The 17,353-nt window shown below is 44.0% G+C and overlaps 1 protein-coding gene across 6 annotated transcripts in view; it reads left to right on the top strand.

Moving 5' to 3' along the window:
- NFATC1 (nuclear factor of activated T cells 1) overlaps window positions 1-17,353 on the top strand; it is a 110,432-nt gene that overhangs the window by 28,390 nt on the left and 64,689 nt on the right. For all 6 annotated transcript variants that reach the window (XM_063159523.1, XM_063159552.1, XM_063159537.1 and 3 more), the window contains exon 4: window positions 14,840-15,042. In XM_063159523.1, coding sequence (XP_063015593.1) covers window positions 14,840-15,042 — 203 coding nt within the window. The remainder of the gene's footprint in view (window positions 1-14,839; window positions 15,043-17,353) is intronic.

Raw genomic sequence — 17,353 nt, 5'->3', positions numbered from 1 at the left:
GCAGGCCTCTTTGCTGCTTTTCAGGAGGCCTACTAAGTTTTCCCTTTTAAAAATCCGATACTTTTTGGGCATCAGTTGCATCCCTGTATATTGCTACTTCCTTTTGATGGTTTTCAGGTGAATGCTACTAACTGGATCCTTTTCCTCTGTCTTCAGTCTCTGTGATTTTGGGATCCCTCAGGGTGACTGCCTCTTGGTTTTTTTCTGCCACCATTGTGCCTGTCTACATCTAATGGCCATGAAGTCTCTGAAGCTTTTACCGGATGTCTTGATAGCAAGTCAGACGTGATGATTCTGGAGCCAAGCTCTCCATCACTGCGCAACATCTTCCCATTACTTTCCTCTGTCTTTGGGCAAGCTGTACCTTTCTTCATGTCATCTAAGAGTGCAATTTAGACTGTTCAGTGAAGTCTACTCTATCTAGCTGCTTGCTGTCCCTGTGCCAGCATGAAAACAGCAGTATCAGCATGTATGTTCTGCGCAGGCCATGGATACCCACACTTGCTGTGCCTAATCAGCCGCACGTTCCTGTCCCCTCGGCTCTCTGGCAGGGAAGGACAGTGGCTCGCCTGGGAAGCCCGCAGCACATCGTCACTGCACAAACACATTAATAGCTAGAAGGGAGCGGGGTGGGAGAGAGATCATGTTTCGTTTCTGGAGAGCTGTTCAGAGATGAGCTGTGCATGAAGCCCCAGTGCAGCTCACGCATAGAGGGTTAGTCTCGACTTTTCATCCCTCTCTTAGCGTTTTCACCTGAGGCAGCTGCTTGGTTTAATGCTGCAAGCAGAGACACCTGAGCCTCATATGGCTGCGACATGTCAGCAGAAAGAGGCTTGAGCAGGGCTTGCAGGGTGCTGCTGGCAGCTGGACTAGCAGTGCCTTGGCTCTCCTGCATGTGCCCACCGGGATGTAACGCTTTGCCCCTGAGCATGGGCAGAGAAGGGATCAGAGTGCCTGGTTTGGATGAGACCCACCACTGCCAAGGCAAGCACTAATGCACAGGGCAGCAGGGCACTGGATGCAGCCACAGGGCAAGGGGATGGATGTGGGGCAGAGGGATGGATGTGGAGCAAGGGGATGGATAGGGGGCAGAGGGATGGATGTGAAGAAGGGGGATGGATGTGGGGCAAAGGGATGGATGTGGGGCAAAGGGATGGATGTGGGGCAAGGGGATGGATGTGGGGCAAGGGGATGGATGTGGGGCAAGGGGATGGATGTGGGGCAAGGGGATGGATGTGGGACAAAGGGATGGATGTGGAGCAAAGGGATGGATGCTGCTCAGGTGCTCCCAGCAGCATGCCAGGGACAGCAGGAAGCACCAGGGCTGGTGAGGGGCTGAGCTCCTGCTGCCAGCCCCCCTCCCTGCATATCCTGGCCTTACATCTTGTTGTTATGATTGCTATGGAAATAATTTCAATATGTTTCACAGCTCTGAGTTGCCGTGTCTTGCATTGTTTGGATGGAAAGCTGCTTGACTGGTTTTGGAGGGTGGCTGTACATGCACAAATACTAGCTGATTTTTTGTGGTGGTGGAAAGTAGGAGATTCACAGCATGGTTTTAATTAGAACTGCTCATTTAGTCTTTCATTGCAGTGTGTTCTTTAGTTGAAAGATAATTTAATTTTCTTTGTTTTGGAAGATTTTCGTGCTTGTCTGTGTGAAATGTCTTTATTTACTGTGCCTCATTGTGCTTTGTGCATAGCTTTGATTATGAGGAGAGTCAAAAACAAAACTTCCCTGGGTTGCACTATTTTCTACCTGCTGTGGGTTTTAATATAGTTCCACTTGTATACATGTACCAACTGTCTGCATTTCTAGGACAAAATCACCAGAGAAAATTGGCAAAGCATGAAGGGGTAGATTTAGCTGTAAAACTCTTAGTGACTTGAACAGGAATAGCGTGTCTAAAAGTTGTGAAGTGCTGAAAAAGTGTTACTGATATGGGTCAGTTTGGTTTTTCATCTCTGAGAAGTCCACAGAAGATACCACTTGTTGAAAAAAGGCAAAAGCCACAAAAAATCCTGCCTTCTCTTGCAGCACGCCATATTAAGGTCTTGTAACACCTCCTCTTCAGTGAAGAGTATTTAGTCTGGTTGTAACACAGTGCAGCATGGATCAGTCTTGTTTATATATACAAGAATATTTAGATAGTATCTGTCATATGAGATTTTTTTAAAAAGCTACATAAAATATTCAAATCTCTCCTATAGGTGCAGGAACTCATAAATTGCTCATAAATTGCTCAGACTATGCAGTTACAAAAAGAAAGAATTCTAGATGGTATTTTTAATCAATCCTTAATAATCCTGAAATAATTTTCTAAATGGGTTTCAAATTAATTTTCAACCACCTCTTTTGCGGTGATAATGTTTTCATTATGTGAGCCTTATATGCTGTAGCTCTTAATCTGGAGTGATATAGTATTCTTCAATATGGACTCAAATCTTGTTACTGAATGTGGGTTATAGAGTGTTACTGACCACAAACTGACATACAGTTGTAGACTTGTACACAAACTCCACCCACAGCTGCAAACTTCAGTTTCCAGGGACAAACAAATTTAGACCACAACTTGCAGGCACATGTGCTAGCATCTAGGTGCACAAGTAATCTCAAGCACATGTCCTGGATATATCAAAGCCTCATTTTCTAATCCCTCACAGTTTTCAGGAAAACCTTAAAATATGTGAACTGGAACAGCCCCACTGCTGGCTGCAGGAGCCTCAGTTGAGAAAGAAGCAGGTTGGAGAGGCTTTGCAAAGAACAAGACAGTGCAGTGAAAATAGTGGAGCTGGGTAATGGCTCTGCAGTTTTGCTGTCCTAAATGAAATCCCTGCAAATCTTAGCTCAAATAGATTTTACAGGGGTAGTTGTTCTAATCACAGGGCAGTGTTAATCTGGAAGCCTATCTGTAATAGCAGATGTTTGTAGGAAAATGGCCTGGTGAGTAAAAGCATTCTTCTTCCTCCAGTTTGAGTAAAAATAAAGAAAAAAATTAGGAAATTTGGCCCTTGGATTCTCCAATTATTATTAAATTCTCTTTCCCCTTTTTGTAGTAGAAAAAGGTGTGTAATACACACTTGAATTGAATGTAAGAAGTAGTAATTAGCAGGAATAGGGCTCAGGATTCTATTTTTTTTTATTAAGGTTTAAGTATGCCATCCAGTTTTGGAACAATGACTACAGCAAGGCCATTGAAACTGTACATGATGGTGCTCCAGGACTTCCTGTGTGCTCCAGAGCAGAGGTCGGGAGCCCTTTTGGGACTAGGGGGGTTGCTGAAGTCTTTGCAGGGACATGAGCTGCTGCTTTGTGGCACCCTTCTGAGGAAGGGAGGGAGGGCGAGTAGTCCCATCGCAGGCACGGGGAGGGAGGCTGCAGAGAGCTGGTCAAGTGTCTGCCATGACCATGGCCATGACCACCTTGTGCCCAGCCTGTGCCGAGGCTGACTCCAGGACCAGGCTGAAGCAGGCTCCCAAGGCCAGGGTGGAAAAGCCAGAGCACTGAATGTAGGCTGTGGGGGAGGCGACTTTGAGCTTTCCCTCTGGGAAGGCAAAGGGCTGCGAAATACCGCTGTCCGAGGTGATGGTCCTGTGCCTCTGCTGTGGAAAGCTGTGGGTGGCTGCCTGAAATGAAATGCCTGCTGGTGAAGTTGCTGCAGAGCATCGTGTCTGTAGTGGGCTCTGCCTCTGCAGGGGCCTTTTCCCAAGAGATCTGCCCCGTGTCTTAGGGTAAAGTGTGTGTGCCTCACAGCACTGCCCAGGGACTGTGGGACACTCATGCTTTGAACTGTGGCCTGGGCAAGTGACAGGGGCAAGTCCACATTTCAGAGCTTCTTACATGTCTGCTGCTGAGCTAATTGCCTTGGTTTCTCTCTGTAATCAGGGGAAGGCTCATCAGTACAGAGTTTAGTGAGCTATTAATTTTATTCTGATGTGAAGATCTGAAGCTGCTTGGGTAAATCACACCTTCAGAGTGCCTGTCTTGTTTTGCTGGCTGTGATGGCAGCCAAGGTGACTAGACCCTGTTGTTGTCCAGCCTGTACGTGTTAAAAGTAAGGTGGCATGAATCACCTGGCTTTTCCCTTTTTCTTTTGTCTGGATGTGTTGTGTACAGTTGTTTCTCACTGTGCTCAGCAGGCTTTAAGGTCTTACCAGTTTGCCAAGACTGAGATGTAGTTCTTAGGCTGGATACCCAGGTAAGGCTGGACTATGGCTGGGAGAAGCAGTGCCTTTTAAGACCTTGGCATTTCTGTCTCTGGCTTGGAACTTGATTCATACTAGAGCCTCATGCTTGACGTCAGCAGGTTGATAGGGTCACAGTCTTGGTTTGGGTGTAAAAACACAGATTCTGGTCTCCATCACCTCCTTGTCCTACCTCCCTTCAAAGGAGATATTGTTACCCCACCATCCTCCTCAGTTCCCAGTCATGCCCTGGCATCCTGCTCCACTGACTGCAGCATAGTCTCGTGCATTTGCAGCAGCAGATAAGCTATTCTAGAAGGCTTTAATTGGCAAGTTCTGCTGTTAATACTTGCAGCATTTTACTTGGCTGTCCCACTGGCTTTAAGCAGGGTTGTGGTGTTAGCCTTTGAGTGTTCAAGTCAGAAATTCTAGTGCAACAGCTGTTGCTAAATAATGTTCCTCAACGTTACAATATTTAGAATGATTGATTGAAAATAGTCCCCTGTATGTTGAGAACGTTTTAGAAATCTTTCATGCTTATTTTATTTACTTGCAGTTGGAGATCTCAAGCCTTTCCGTTCATTGTAGCACTAGTGGCAGAGCACCTCATGGTGTGCTCATTGGTCAGTCATGTCTATTCCATCCATTTGGTTTTTGGATTTTTTTCATTAAAAAAAGCAGTGCCATCAACCAATGGCATCACCCTCGAGCAACTTACAGTGTGGAATCCAATCTCTCAATATTTCTTATAGTTTAATCAGACTGTTCTGAAGGTCAAAACTTTGAATCCAAGTTATAAGATACACCTGAACTATTTTTATTGCTGCATTTAGATGTTTTCCATGGAAGACATGCTCTCAGATACAACTGCAGTGTAATCAGAGCTTAGCACCAGGTGGATCAAAGGTGGTTTGGGGAAGTAGAGTAGGACCAGAAGTGGTCTCCTGGCAGTGTGGGTACTGCCTTTGTTTTGTGAGGAGGTTGAAGCACAGATTAATTAAACAAAGAAATCTGGAAATACGTAAAAAGTTGTTATGATTTTTTTCCTGCTCTAATCAAATCATAATCTCTGATAAAGCAAAAACTTTGGCAGTGCTGGAGATAGGAACTTGCTCACTCCATGCCCAGCTCACTGCACCTTCATCTGAGACATCTTTGCTCTGCACTTTTATAAAAAGCCTTGAAACGTTTTCCTTCTTTTAATTAATTCCTACATAAAAATTAAAAAAAAAAAACCCAGACAAAAATGGACAGAAGTACTGTGAAAGCTGTAAGCCATCAGTATACATGTGGCTTTCAGAAGAAGCTTTCAGAGGTTTATTTCATACCTTCAGCCAGCCTCCTTTCCCCAAACACAGAAAGCAGTCAGGGCTTGATTCATGGACCATCTGATTATAATAAGTCTCACTTGGGGCATACAGCTGTATACCATGCTGCTGCACTACGTGCTTTATCTGCCTCCACCCTTGGGTGTTTAGTTCCTGCTCTGTGCTGTGGCTTTTGACTCCATTGGCTAATTAAATAGCAAAATGTCTCACATAAGATTTTTTTGGTCTTTTTAAACAAGTACTTGGCAAATCAGAGAAATTAAGAATTGGAAGTAGTAATTTTCGTGGCAACAGAACAGTAAGTGCAATATTCATATTATGAATATGGCTCAGTATTTATAGCTCTCCAAATATTTACAGAGATAAAGCCTTTAAACATAGCCCCAGCTTTCTGTCTTCAGTAGCGGTTTAAATAAATGTCATTTGGAGAGAAGTTAAAATTGAGAAAAAAGGCAGCCATTTCTAGTTTAATATTGTCTCACTGATGTCCCTGAACTCCAAAAGTTTTCAGCCTGAAACTGAGTTCTCTCTGTCCCATACAAGCCAGTGTTTATCTTGACATGCACCTCAAAGGCACTGGCCTTTAATCAGATAACTCTTGTGAGTAGATGGGTGCCCCATTGTCCTCAAATGCACAAGGGTGAGAATTCAAAGTCGTGCATTTGCTGAAGCACTCGTGAGCCACCAAGTTAAAACATGGCATTGAGGGTGTGTCTGGGATGGAGTCAGCGAGGGATGCTGACAGTGTGCTGCAGCATGGCTGGGATGGGCAGCGGTGAAGGACATGGTGCTGACGGCACCTGACACACACCCGAGGATCCCGGGCCAGCCTGTGCTCACCACAAGAGCGTGCTGGGTGCGAGCGGTGCGTCAGCAGCATGGCGAAAGGCGGGCTCACAAGTGTGAGCTTGTCCAGGCTATCTGCCTAAGAAGGTGTCATAAATTCCTTCTGTAGGGCTCTTGTGATCTTTTTTTTTTTAACCCATGCATGGCCATGGGTATAACTCTCCAAACTGAAAGCTGTGATGGATGCTGAAGACAAATGTTTTGAGTAGAAACCTAACAGAGTATCTACTCTACTGAGTTTCTTAAGTTTCTAGAGTGAGGGGTTGGGTAGTTTCAGGGAGGACACCGTTGTGTTGGACTTACCCCAGACCTGGGTTTATAATCCTTGGAGAGTGATGAGGCAGCAAGGATTAGAAGAACATTTCTATGGTCTTGGGGTAGAAGATGTCATGAGAACCGTAATGATTTCTTGGTGTCCTAGTGAATAAGGTGCCCAGGACTTACAAATCTATAATATTTAGTAGCTCCTTTTCTAATAGGCATCTCTCTTGTGAGTCTAACAGTTTTAGGAGGAGTGTGACATGGGTTGGTTTTTAGGTACGTCTATTTTTTAGGAGGAAAATCCTTTCTAGAAATAGGGAGCAGCATCTTGTGGCTGTTTAGACAAGGAGATTTCATGGCTGTGCTCAGAGCCAGCAGCCACGAAGGCTGTTTTTCCCTGGATAGAGACTGAAATTACTTGTGAGCCAGTGACTGAGTGTACAGCATCTCTATTACATTAAGATTAATAATTCCTCAGCGTATTTGCAGCTGGAAGTTTTATATAGATCTTTATTCATCATGATGTGAACAGCTGCTCTTTTGCTGCTCTGTTGAGTTAAGGTCCAAGTGGCAGCACTAGAAAGTGCCACATAAAACACACTCCTGCTGTTTGCATTCACTGCTCTCCCGTCCAGCTCTAGTCCTTGGCCCAGGGTTGGCCCCTTGCAGGAGCAAGCGATCTTATTTTTATTTGTGGACCAGCTCTGACTGCATTTGGATCTTAAAACAGAGTTTGGATAAATCCAAGGAAAGTCACTTTCAGAAAGAAAAAATAAATCCTGAAAGTAGCACAAAAATCTGTAGGAATTCCTGTTACAATGTTATATTAAGTAAGTGAAAGACTATGGGATAGTAACGTGTTTCATTGCACAGAGCATAATTTAGTCTCTTTTTTTGTTTAACTGCATCAGATGTAGTACAGCAAAATCTGTCACAGCCAGAGGGTCATCTCAGCTCCTAAGGAAGTGTTTTATTTTCTGTTTGGTTGTTTTTTGAGAAGTTGTTCTGTTTTTACTGTATTTCATTTTGAAGTCTGTCTGCTCTGTTGTTTTGAATAAGATGCTCCCCTTTTTTTGGCTTGTCCTCTCGAAGTAGTGTCCAAGCAGACCAAGTTTAGTACCTGAGTACTAGAGTCTGGAGCTGAGCAGTGCACATCATCCAAAAACCAGCGCCCCTTCTTGCTTGCCTGGTTGCTGGCAAAGGGAAGATTTTCCTGGTCAGGATGATGTGCCTCGCTCAGTCCTAGGTACACGGAAGCGGGCATCTAGGCGTCTGGAAAGAGCAAGGGGCACACGGATGGTGTGGCAGTGACTGAAATGTGTACACCTGCAGAGTGTGAGCCTGAAGGTGGAGAGAAACAGCTGCAAAGAGACAGGGATTCTGCAACATGCCCAGCAAGACACGTGCCTCAGTGGTTTGCTGGTGCTCTGTCGATGCTGCCTCATTGGCACTGCCAGGGCTGCTTGCTCCTTGTCCTGTGGGGACCAGAATCCCCAGAGTAGGGGCTGCCAGCCCCTGCCTGGCTCTGCTTGGCAGCTCAGGGTACAGCTGCCTGCTTGTGCCCTGCTGCTGCTCTTCAGCATGCACCCCTGATCTGCAGGAGGACTGCCCAGCTTCCCTCTGGAGCAGAGGGGTCGAGGGGAGTTCCATATACTAGTTCCCATGGCACCTGGATTTGGGAGAGTAGCTTGAGAGGAGAGTTGCTACAGTCCCAGTCCCCCATGTCAGGGCATCTGAGGTGTGTTTTTTTTCTCAGACCTCCCCTTACAAAAGAGTTAAAGCCCAAACCAGGTCAGAATAGGTATTAGGGAATTTTGCGACGCATGGGGCAGTTTTTTCCTGACTCTTTTTCCCAGAGGTGTTGCTGGCTCCCAGAGTCTTCAGCAGCAGGTTTTTGGGCATTTTCACCTGGAGGCATGGTGGCAGGGCAGCTCACTGGCTGCCCAGGCAGAGGCCGGGCAGGATCTCTGCAGTGCACACCAGAATAGATGCTCTGGTCTCCTGACCTCACCCCCTGTGCCTGCGCTTCACATGACAGTCACTGCCCGCAAGATCAGCTTTTCCCTCCTGCCGTTCAAACCCATGATGCAGTGGCTTACGTCCTCCAGTGCTGCCGTGTGGGAGCCCAAAGTAAATCCTTTTTCTCGAAAATCAGATTCACGACGCTATTTTTATGCGTGCTCAGTGCTAACTGCTGAAATCAATACACAGGATGTTTGTGCACTTTCTTTGTAGATTAAACAGCTGGATCTTTGATTTGGTTTTAAAAAACCAGGACACTGAGCACTCACTGATGGTATTTTATTGAGACTGTATATTAGGTACACTTTTAAAATAGGACAATTTGTTTTATTTTATCATTCATCATGTGCAGTTCCTGAAAAAAACATACCTGCTGCTTGAAAAGCAATAAAGCTATTTAGTGTGTAGCTCCAAAGCTCTAGCTTAAAGAGACAAGCAGCCCTTGTCTTGACTTTAAAATGTCCCTATTTTATAGATTTAATTCTGTTTGACCTTTTTTGAAAGCATTGCTTTCCAAAACATTGATGGGGATAAAAGGGAAAGAAGCACCCTTACACCAGACTTGGGTTGTTAGTCTCCCTGATGAGTCTCACCAGACTGGCTCGGGTATTCCTTGAACATTTCTGGGAGTGCAAATGATACAGATAGATGTGTAAGGCTTTGCTGAGCATAAGCACTGTGGTACCTGCTGCAAGCAGTGTGGCCATCAGTTACATGGTCAGGTAAGTATTTATTGTTCTTAGTATTTTTAGAGGCATAAAATGGATTGTTGTCTTTATTATATACCAAACATAAGAAACCAGGCAAGAAAAACACACGCACTGATATGGACGTTCCCTGTGGCATTTTTTGGCACATCATTATCATTAAGGAGGCAGCCCCTACGGGCCTCAAGAGTCTCAAGCACAGCTGCTGACTGGTGTGGAGAGTGAATACTAAGTCCCTGGTCATGCCCTGCTTTGTTATTAGTGGGAGCTCAGCCTTTAATGCATTGAGGCAGGCTAAGCCCTAAATTATACCCCAATGTTCATTTGATATATTTGCAAAAGAGTCCGGGTCTGTAGGAATGCACCACTGTAGGGTTTTTGCAGTTCTTTCCCCAAACTCGCAGTAAGTACACTTGAAAGCCATTACACAGGATAGCTCCCTTTCTTCCTGACTGATGTCATGGGTGGTGCAGAGGGTGTACCTGGTGTGTCCCGTGAGAACAGGGCCATTCTTCTGGTGGCCTCCAGGAGCCTCTCCAGACAGAGGCTTCCTTGTTATGACAGGTAGCTTTCTGAGCATTTCAACAGATGCTTGGGCATGCCAAAAGCATAAAAGCACTTGGAAAGGGAACGTGCAGAATATTTCAACTGTGTTTCTTAAAATAAATGCCATGGCTTAAATAATAGAAGTTTTCCTCACTGACTCTAGAATAACCACTGAAGCTGAAATAGTGTTTGAGTTATTGGATGTGGCACTTGCAAAATTTCCTCAAAATTTAGTAACTGTAGGAAGGTTTGGGAAGGTTTTGCTTTCAGAACACCTCATCTCCTTCTGCTCATCGTTTCCAAGTCTGTTCAATTCCAATTGGCAGATTTAATAGATGTGTACCAGGAGCACATTTGGAATCCAGGCAGCCTCAGTATGCTCACGTCTGTGATAAACCGGAGGTCATCATAGCTGTAGGACTGAATCAGATAGTACCTTGCTCGTGGCTGTGAGGGGTGACAGCCCTGTTTCCCTCACACTTCACTGGCCACTGGAGATTGGAAGATTCCTGGCGTTCAGTGCCATGGCATCTGGACACATGAAAACATCCAGCCCCAGTGCATCTCCCTGGGGAAAGGCTGGTGTTTGCTTTGGCACCCTGCACTGAGATGAGCAGCAGCCTACTGGTGAGAATCGAGACATGTTGGTGGGAGATAGCGCTGGGAAAGCGATGACAGAGAGGTGTAGGAATCCAAGGGAAGGCCTGATGCGGTGGCTCAGCCCATGCAGCCTTTTCCCTCTCTCTTGCATAAGAGGATGTAAGGTGACGAAGAGCTTAGCTGTGATCGGTCCTGTTCTGGTGTTAATTACCAGTGACTGCATCGCTTTTGATAGAATTAGAGGAGTGTGTAATAGGCCTGCAATTAAGTCTGATTTTGATCTTAGCAGCTTCAGACAATAAAAATGAAAATGTCATTTGAGATGTGTTCAAGTATTTTTAACAGTGTTGTTCAAAGTTTTCTGAGGAAAAGCGTAGAGTAGTCAGTGTTTGGTCAGAATAAGAGAATATGACCTATTTTCATTTTGAAACCAAACACTTGGCCACACAGTTCTTATCTGCATATTTGAGTCTTTCCTGCATCTTTCCTTTGTACCAAACCAGGTGACTGCTGTATCACTGCCTTTGTTTGGGAAGGGAAACTCATTCAGAAACATTGTGCTCCTGGTCCTTTTTTGCAGCTAATTCTTTTCACAGTTTCACGGCAGGGGAAAGTACACCTCTTTCCACTTGGATCTATGTATTGCCAAGGAAAGCATGCCTGATAGGAAAGACACGTCCTTTAATATGAATGCTGTAGCTGAGCACACCTTTGTCACCCATACTCAACCGCTGAGTTATTAGGAGCTTTGGACTGTGTTACACAGAGAAAAAGATAAAAATAGGGTGTCTGACGCATGCATCCCATGTTGCACGCCAGGAAACTGAATCGCTCTTCCACCTAGTACAGTACCCCAGAGCATATATGGAAAATATGCATGGATATGAACATGTGAGATCTTTCCTCACCAAGAAAAATGCTCAGTCACCCTTTATTCCCATCCCATTTTATATTGATCTAGCTTGATATTCCCTTTGACTGCTGGCAAACCTACCAGCCTAAAGTCCCACAACTGTGCTTTTACTGCCACTGCTCCTCACTGTTAAACCTGTCTCCCATGTTTTGAGGGAACTGTGGAATATTCTTACTGCACCCAGCTGACAGTAAGCAGGATCTTGCCCATTCACCAGACATCTGCAGCGTGCTGAAAACTCCCGAGGCTCAGCACTGTCTGTCATGGAAATAATGCACTGGGTGCGTAGTCTAAAATAAGTCATTCACAGTATGTGCCCATTTAAATGTTAATCCTTGCATCGCTTTCTTTTATTGCTTCTGTTGGCATACACGATTATGTGACATAATATAAAAGTAAATAATGTGATGCAATGGGTAAAGCTCAAAAGGAAATACAAATTAGAGATCCGATGCTTCCTAACACAGAATATGACATAAAACTTACAGTGACTTGACTGTGAATTTTTCTTATTTTGAGGGCAGCATATAGCAGTTGAGCATATAGCAATTACATGAGTCTTTCTGGAGGTTTCTGGCACTTTCTAAGTCGAGGAGTAAGTGACTTTAGGTAATAGATCCAAAGTTAACTATGGCTCTGCTCTAGGACAAGGCCTTTAAAAAAAGCAAACATAAATTCAGCTTGACGATTACAAACCTTAAAAAACAATGCAAAACATGCAACTCAGATCTCATTATTTATTTTCCAGCATGGGAACACTTTTCAGAGGAAGGCAGGTGTGCAAAGCTGAGGACTCTGGGTGTTTGATTGCCTCCTGGTAGGAAACCTGTGGGAAAAGCGCAAGCTGAGGCTCAGCAGTAGGTTACAAACTATGGCAGCAGGCAAGTTCAGATTTAAAAATAAAGCCTGAAATAGCAGAACCCAATGCAAGACCAACATTTTTGTTCCTCTTTGCCCATGTTCAGTAAAACATATGGGTACCTTGGTGTGCGATTCTGCTTTTGCTGAATTGAGGTTTGAGTTACTCGCTAGTCTATTTTTACATTTTAAGCGTCCTTGTAACTCAATATGTGTTTGTTTTAATTTTACACTCTCCATAAAAAGCATCCTCCATGACGACTTGGAGAAGTGACCGCTGGCAATGCATAGAAATTTATTTGCCTGGCATGTCACACTGTCTTACTTTTCCCCCTGCAAACCCATGTGCTGGTCTTGACCAAAAATACCCTGGGATACCTTGTGTCTCCTCCCTTACCTAAGCTTTGCTGCTGAGGCTCTGGAAGTGGTGAGGCAGGGAAGATCAGCTTGGGACAAATCCAGGTCACTCCACCAGCCCTGCTCGCACACACCGTTGGAATTAATGAGCAGCCAGGCTGTCATGGAGGGGGAACAGGATGGTGATGAGTAGGACAGTGGCTTCCCTGTGGTCACTGACTGTACCAGGAGCACACCTATGATCACCCACCTGCAGCTCAAGCTGCATGTCTGTCTCTGAGGGGAGAAAGCCAGGAGTCCCGCTTTTTGCAGCTTAGTGCTGATGTGTGTGTCAGGGACCGTAGGAGTGGGTGTTCCATGTAGAGCTGGAGGGAGGTTCATAGCTCATGGCATCCCACTGAAGGCAGCATACAGACAGGGCTCTGCTTTTCTCTCTCTCTTATTTTGCTGATAGTGCAGATTATCAAAGTGCTACTAATGTGTTTCCAATTTTACAGTTCTGGCATGGAACCCTCATATCATATCATATCATATCATATCATATCATATCATAATCATATTGTATCATGTTACAACCCCCTGGCTCTGAGCTGCCGTCATATGATGTCTCAGGAATGCAGAGCTGATAAAATAATGTAGAAAAGCTAGAAATGAGCCTTCTCTTCTTCCTATCCCTGCATCCTTCCAGTATTCATGTGCCTTAGGTAAGGATATAAAATTGCTGCACCAAATCAAACAAAAATGCTTCTGTTCTCTTTGCTTTACTGACCAAAGTGTGGGGTGAAAAATTTACGGTGTGCCCAATTGTCGATGGAAGATGTGTCTAGGCTCATTGTCCTCCCTTCCTCATGCATTGGTCACTTTGGTATCTGAAACTTTGCCACTGTGAAGTGCTGTTGCCATTCACCATGTTTGATAGTGGAGGGAGGGCTTTGGGCCTGTTAGTACCCACCAGAATTTTGCTGGGTGCAAGGAGTAACAGTGATTCAATATCTTTGTTTTTAATGGCATTCCTGCTATCAGATGGTAAAATACCCTAGAGAGTTAATATGAAATTGCTTTGTAAGGAGTGTGAAAATTTAAGGAGAGTGAAAATAGACAAAATACAAATTTAAGCAGCATTTGATATATGGGTTTCACTGCTTGTTTTCAGCTTTATTTAGCTTTGAACTTGCAGCTACCTTAAAACTAGCGTTGCTCCTTACCAAATTGTGGTAAGTTTTGAGTTTCTGTATTCAGTGATGGTGAATAACTCATGCCCAAACCCACATGAACCATTCAGAGTGGAACCTAAACCTACAACAAAATGAGTAGGTTTGCTCTGGGGTGGGGCATCTCCTGGGACAGTGCACCTTGCCCACGTTCCTCCCTCCTATAGTTGCTGCATCTTCCCTTCCCTTGGGATAAAACTTCACCACTAACCCCTGTAAGAGAACTGGTTTTGTGAGACTTATTTCCCAATGTCAGGTGGCAGCCACGAGTGGGATGTTGTTTGGGGACTCCACAGCAGTGGGAACCATGAGTAGCTACTACAGGAGATGGTACGGATGAGGTCAGGCTCTGCTTCCTCCGCATCCTGTGGCAGAAATAACTCTTGTTGTCATCAGAGCAGTCACTGTAATGTGGATGAGGTTCAACCCAGGCCCAAGAGCTTCAATGAGATTTTTGTGTGATTATAACAAGAATTTGACACACATGGTGAGCTGCTAATCATGTATATGTGATCTGTCTCCATGCTGTCCCAGGATTTATTTACCAGCATAAAAATCAGCTAATGAGGTCACAAGCAGCAGACTGCTGCTGCATGAGAGATGTCCAAGGAAGCATGGGGATGGGTGAGCTGTGTCCTTTACCCTGTGCAAACTCTTTCAATTTTGCATCCCTCAGTACTGTGAAGGAACATCGAGTTCATTGTGTTTTTCTGCTGAGCACTGCAGCAGAATTTATGCAAAGTTTTCTGTGGATGTAGCAGGAGTACTCAAAAGCTCAGCCCATCTAAAGTGCCTCAGGTCCTTTAGGATAATGAGACATTTTGTGAGCGCACCTTTTTATTGTACCAATATTACATTACAGGAAAAATGGAAGGGGGGAACTTAACGCATAGCACCTGTCACAGGTTCTCTCCTTGAATTAGGCTCTCCTGCTTATAAAACTTTAATTGATTCCTAGCAGTTTATGTGCGTGGCGCTCAGTGGGCGTTTTCTGTTCTCTTGCCAGCTCCATGGTTACTTAGAAAGCGAGCCGCTCACGCTGCAGCTGTTCATTGGGACGGCAGACGACCGCCTGCTGCGACCCCATGCCTTCTACCAGGTTCACCGCATCACCGGCAAGACCGTTTCCACCACCAGCCATGAAACAATACTTTCCAACACCAAAGTCCTGGAAATCCCTCTTCTTCCAGAGAACAACATGAGAGCAATGTAAGACCAAGGCACCATGTCTGACTCCTAGTAGTTTCGTCTTGGTCAACTCACTTAATTTCTTTGGGGTTTGTTCCTTTCTTTCTGTACACAATTTTCCTTTCCCTATCTTTTTTTTTCTTTCCCCGCATTTCTCTCTGTAATAGTAGGTTTCCATAACGTTGCTGAGACAAATTGCTGCTAACCAGCGTAACAGCAAAACGAACTGCACAAATATTTATGACAACTGATTTGCTTTCATTCTAGAGTTTCAGCCAATGTGCTTATTTGCCATTTAAAATAAGTATCTCGGTTACTGAGCTGTAAATATCTCCTACCTCAGCTCCTGCATTTAGTTTCTAAATATGACACCTGTTGCTCCTATACGCACTAGCACAAGGAACAGAGCTGATTAAAATTTATCTTTGGATGTCAAAGGAAACTCTTAGAGATCATTTCCAAGTACCCTTGTGGTTTTTCTGAGACGAGTGAAACCACTCATTTCTCACATAATAAAACTCAGCATTTTTCATGGCACTTGCTTACAAGCAAATCTTCCAGAACTAAGAGTTACCTCTGAGAACCTGTATTCAAATTTGATGTAGTTTACAGATTGAGTTGTTAAACTGGGCTAAGTTTAGTGCTATGCAGAAAAGCAGGCATGGTTATCTTAGGATATCTGGGTGATAATTAAGTGCCCTGTAGGTCCATTAAGCATCTGTAAACATCGTTATAGGATGGTACATAAAGGTTAAAACAGCATTCTGTGTAAGTGATATACAGCAAACCTTTCACACTATTTTATCCTGTCCTCTCTGTACCCCTCCCTCAAATCAGCCTACCCCCTGAGTTGTCTCCTCCCTTCATTCAAATCATCCTAAACATTATCTGAGGTGGTTGCCTTGGGAGGAATTTCTATGTGCTTGCGTGCAAGTACAGCTCTTGGTGTGTGTATAAATATAAATGTATTAATATTTATATAGAGATGCATGCTCCTTTGTGAGTGTATATATAGAAAGATAGAAAGCAAGCAAGAAATCCTGACCTCCACCAAACCAAATACCACAAGAAAATCACAATTTCACTCCTTGTTGTCATACAGTTTGCCTTGCCTTAACAAAGTGGAAAATGCTGTCAGACACCTAAAGTCCTTCCACACATAGTGGCTATTAGAAGCTGGTTTGCAGTGTCATGTACAACATGCCCTGGAGTGCCTCATGTAAATAGAAGAGCCAGAATATGTTTAGCTGCATTGCCAACTGGGCTTAGAGTAATCACTCAAGACCTGAAGATCTCTCTCAGTGCATTGTGTTAAAAGTCACAACAAGCCTTCAGAATTATTGGCCCTGTTCGCTGCCATCGTATGTTGGTGGGGCTGCATTGGGGTTAAGGAAATTTCACCAATTTGTACCCACACAGTATTTATCTGGCACTTTATTTATCCAGTTTGAATCACGTTTTTGGCCATCTAGGAACTTTATTACCATTTCATTCATCTTTCTCCCTAAAATAAAGGTAAGTTACACAGTTTGGGAGCCGAGCTGAACATTTTTGTGGCATGTGTGCCAGACTGTGGTACAGCTCACTCAAGAATCACAAACAATGCTTTGGCATATAGAGGCTTAGATGTCAGTAGTCTAAAACCTCATGAAGGACTACCAATGAATTGAAATTTGGAGCCAAGGACTTTCCTCACACTTTGTGTTCAGGCCTTGATTCAGGGAAACACCAAAGCTCATCTGCCCATTTAAACTTCCTATTGACTTCAGATTTCAATATCCATGACTTTACAAGCTTGAATTTAAATACTTTTTCTTCTCTGAACATTTGGGTATGAGTTGTACGTCAATAGTCGTTCAGTTTACAAGTGTTGCTGTAGGAGAGACAATATGGAGAAATGCACCATAACTTACGGATCTTTGCGTAGAATTTTGACATGGATACAAATACTCTGTATTCTTATGCAGACTATAAGAATTCTTATGTAATTCTTATATAGTTCTTACAGCTTCACCTGCTAATAAGCATTGTTGGGAATCTTTAATACTTTCATTAGTTTCTTTGATCATGTCAGCAAGGGCATTTTTTAAATTCTGAAATCCATACTTTAGAAAAAACGCAGATCAAAACTGTGCTGCCATAGTGTTTATTTGCAGTTTGCTTCAGAAGAGCTTCAAAGGTCTAGAGGGGGAATTAAACTCTTTGAATGCAAAATAAAATTAACTATGCATACTCAATGTAATAAAATGCATGCCAGAGACCAGTACCCAGAAGAAATTGCCATGCAGCCTTTGTAGTCATGGCCAAGGCAGAGGTATTTTTGCAGTGGGTT

Source organism: Melospiza melodia, chromosome 1 (assembly GCF_035770615.1).
Source record: "Melospiza melodia melodia isolate bMelMel2 chromosome 1, bMelMel2.pri, whole genome shotgun sequence".
NCBI classification, from domain to species: Eukaryota; Metazoa; Chordata; class Aves; order Passeriformes; family Passerellidae; genus Melospiza; species Melospiza melodia.
The sequence above is the reverse complement of the archived record's forward strand: the minus strand, read 5'-3'. Positions and strand labels throughout refer to the sequence as shown.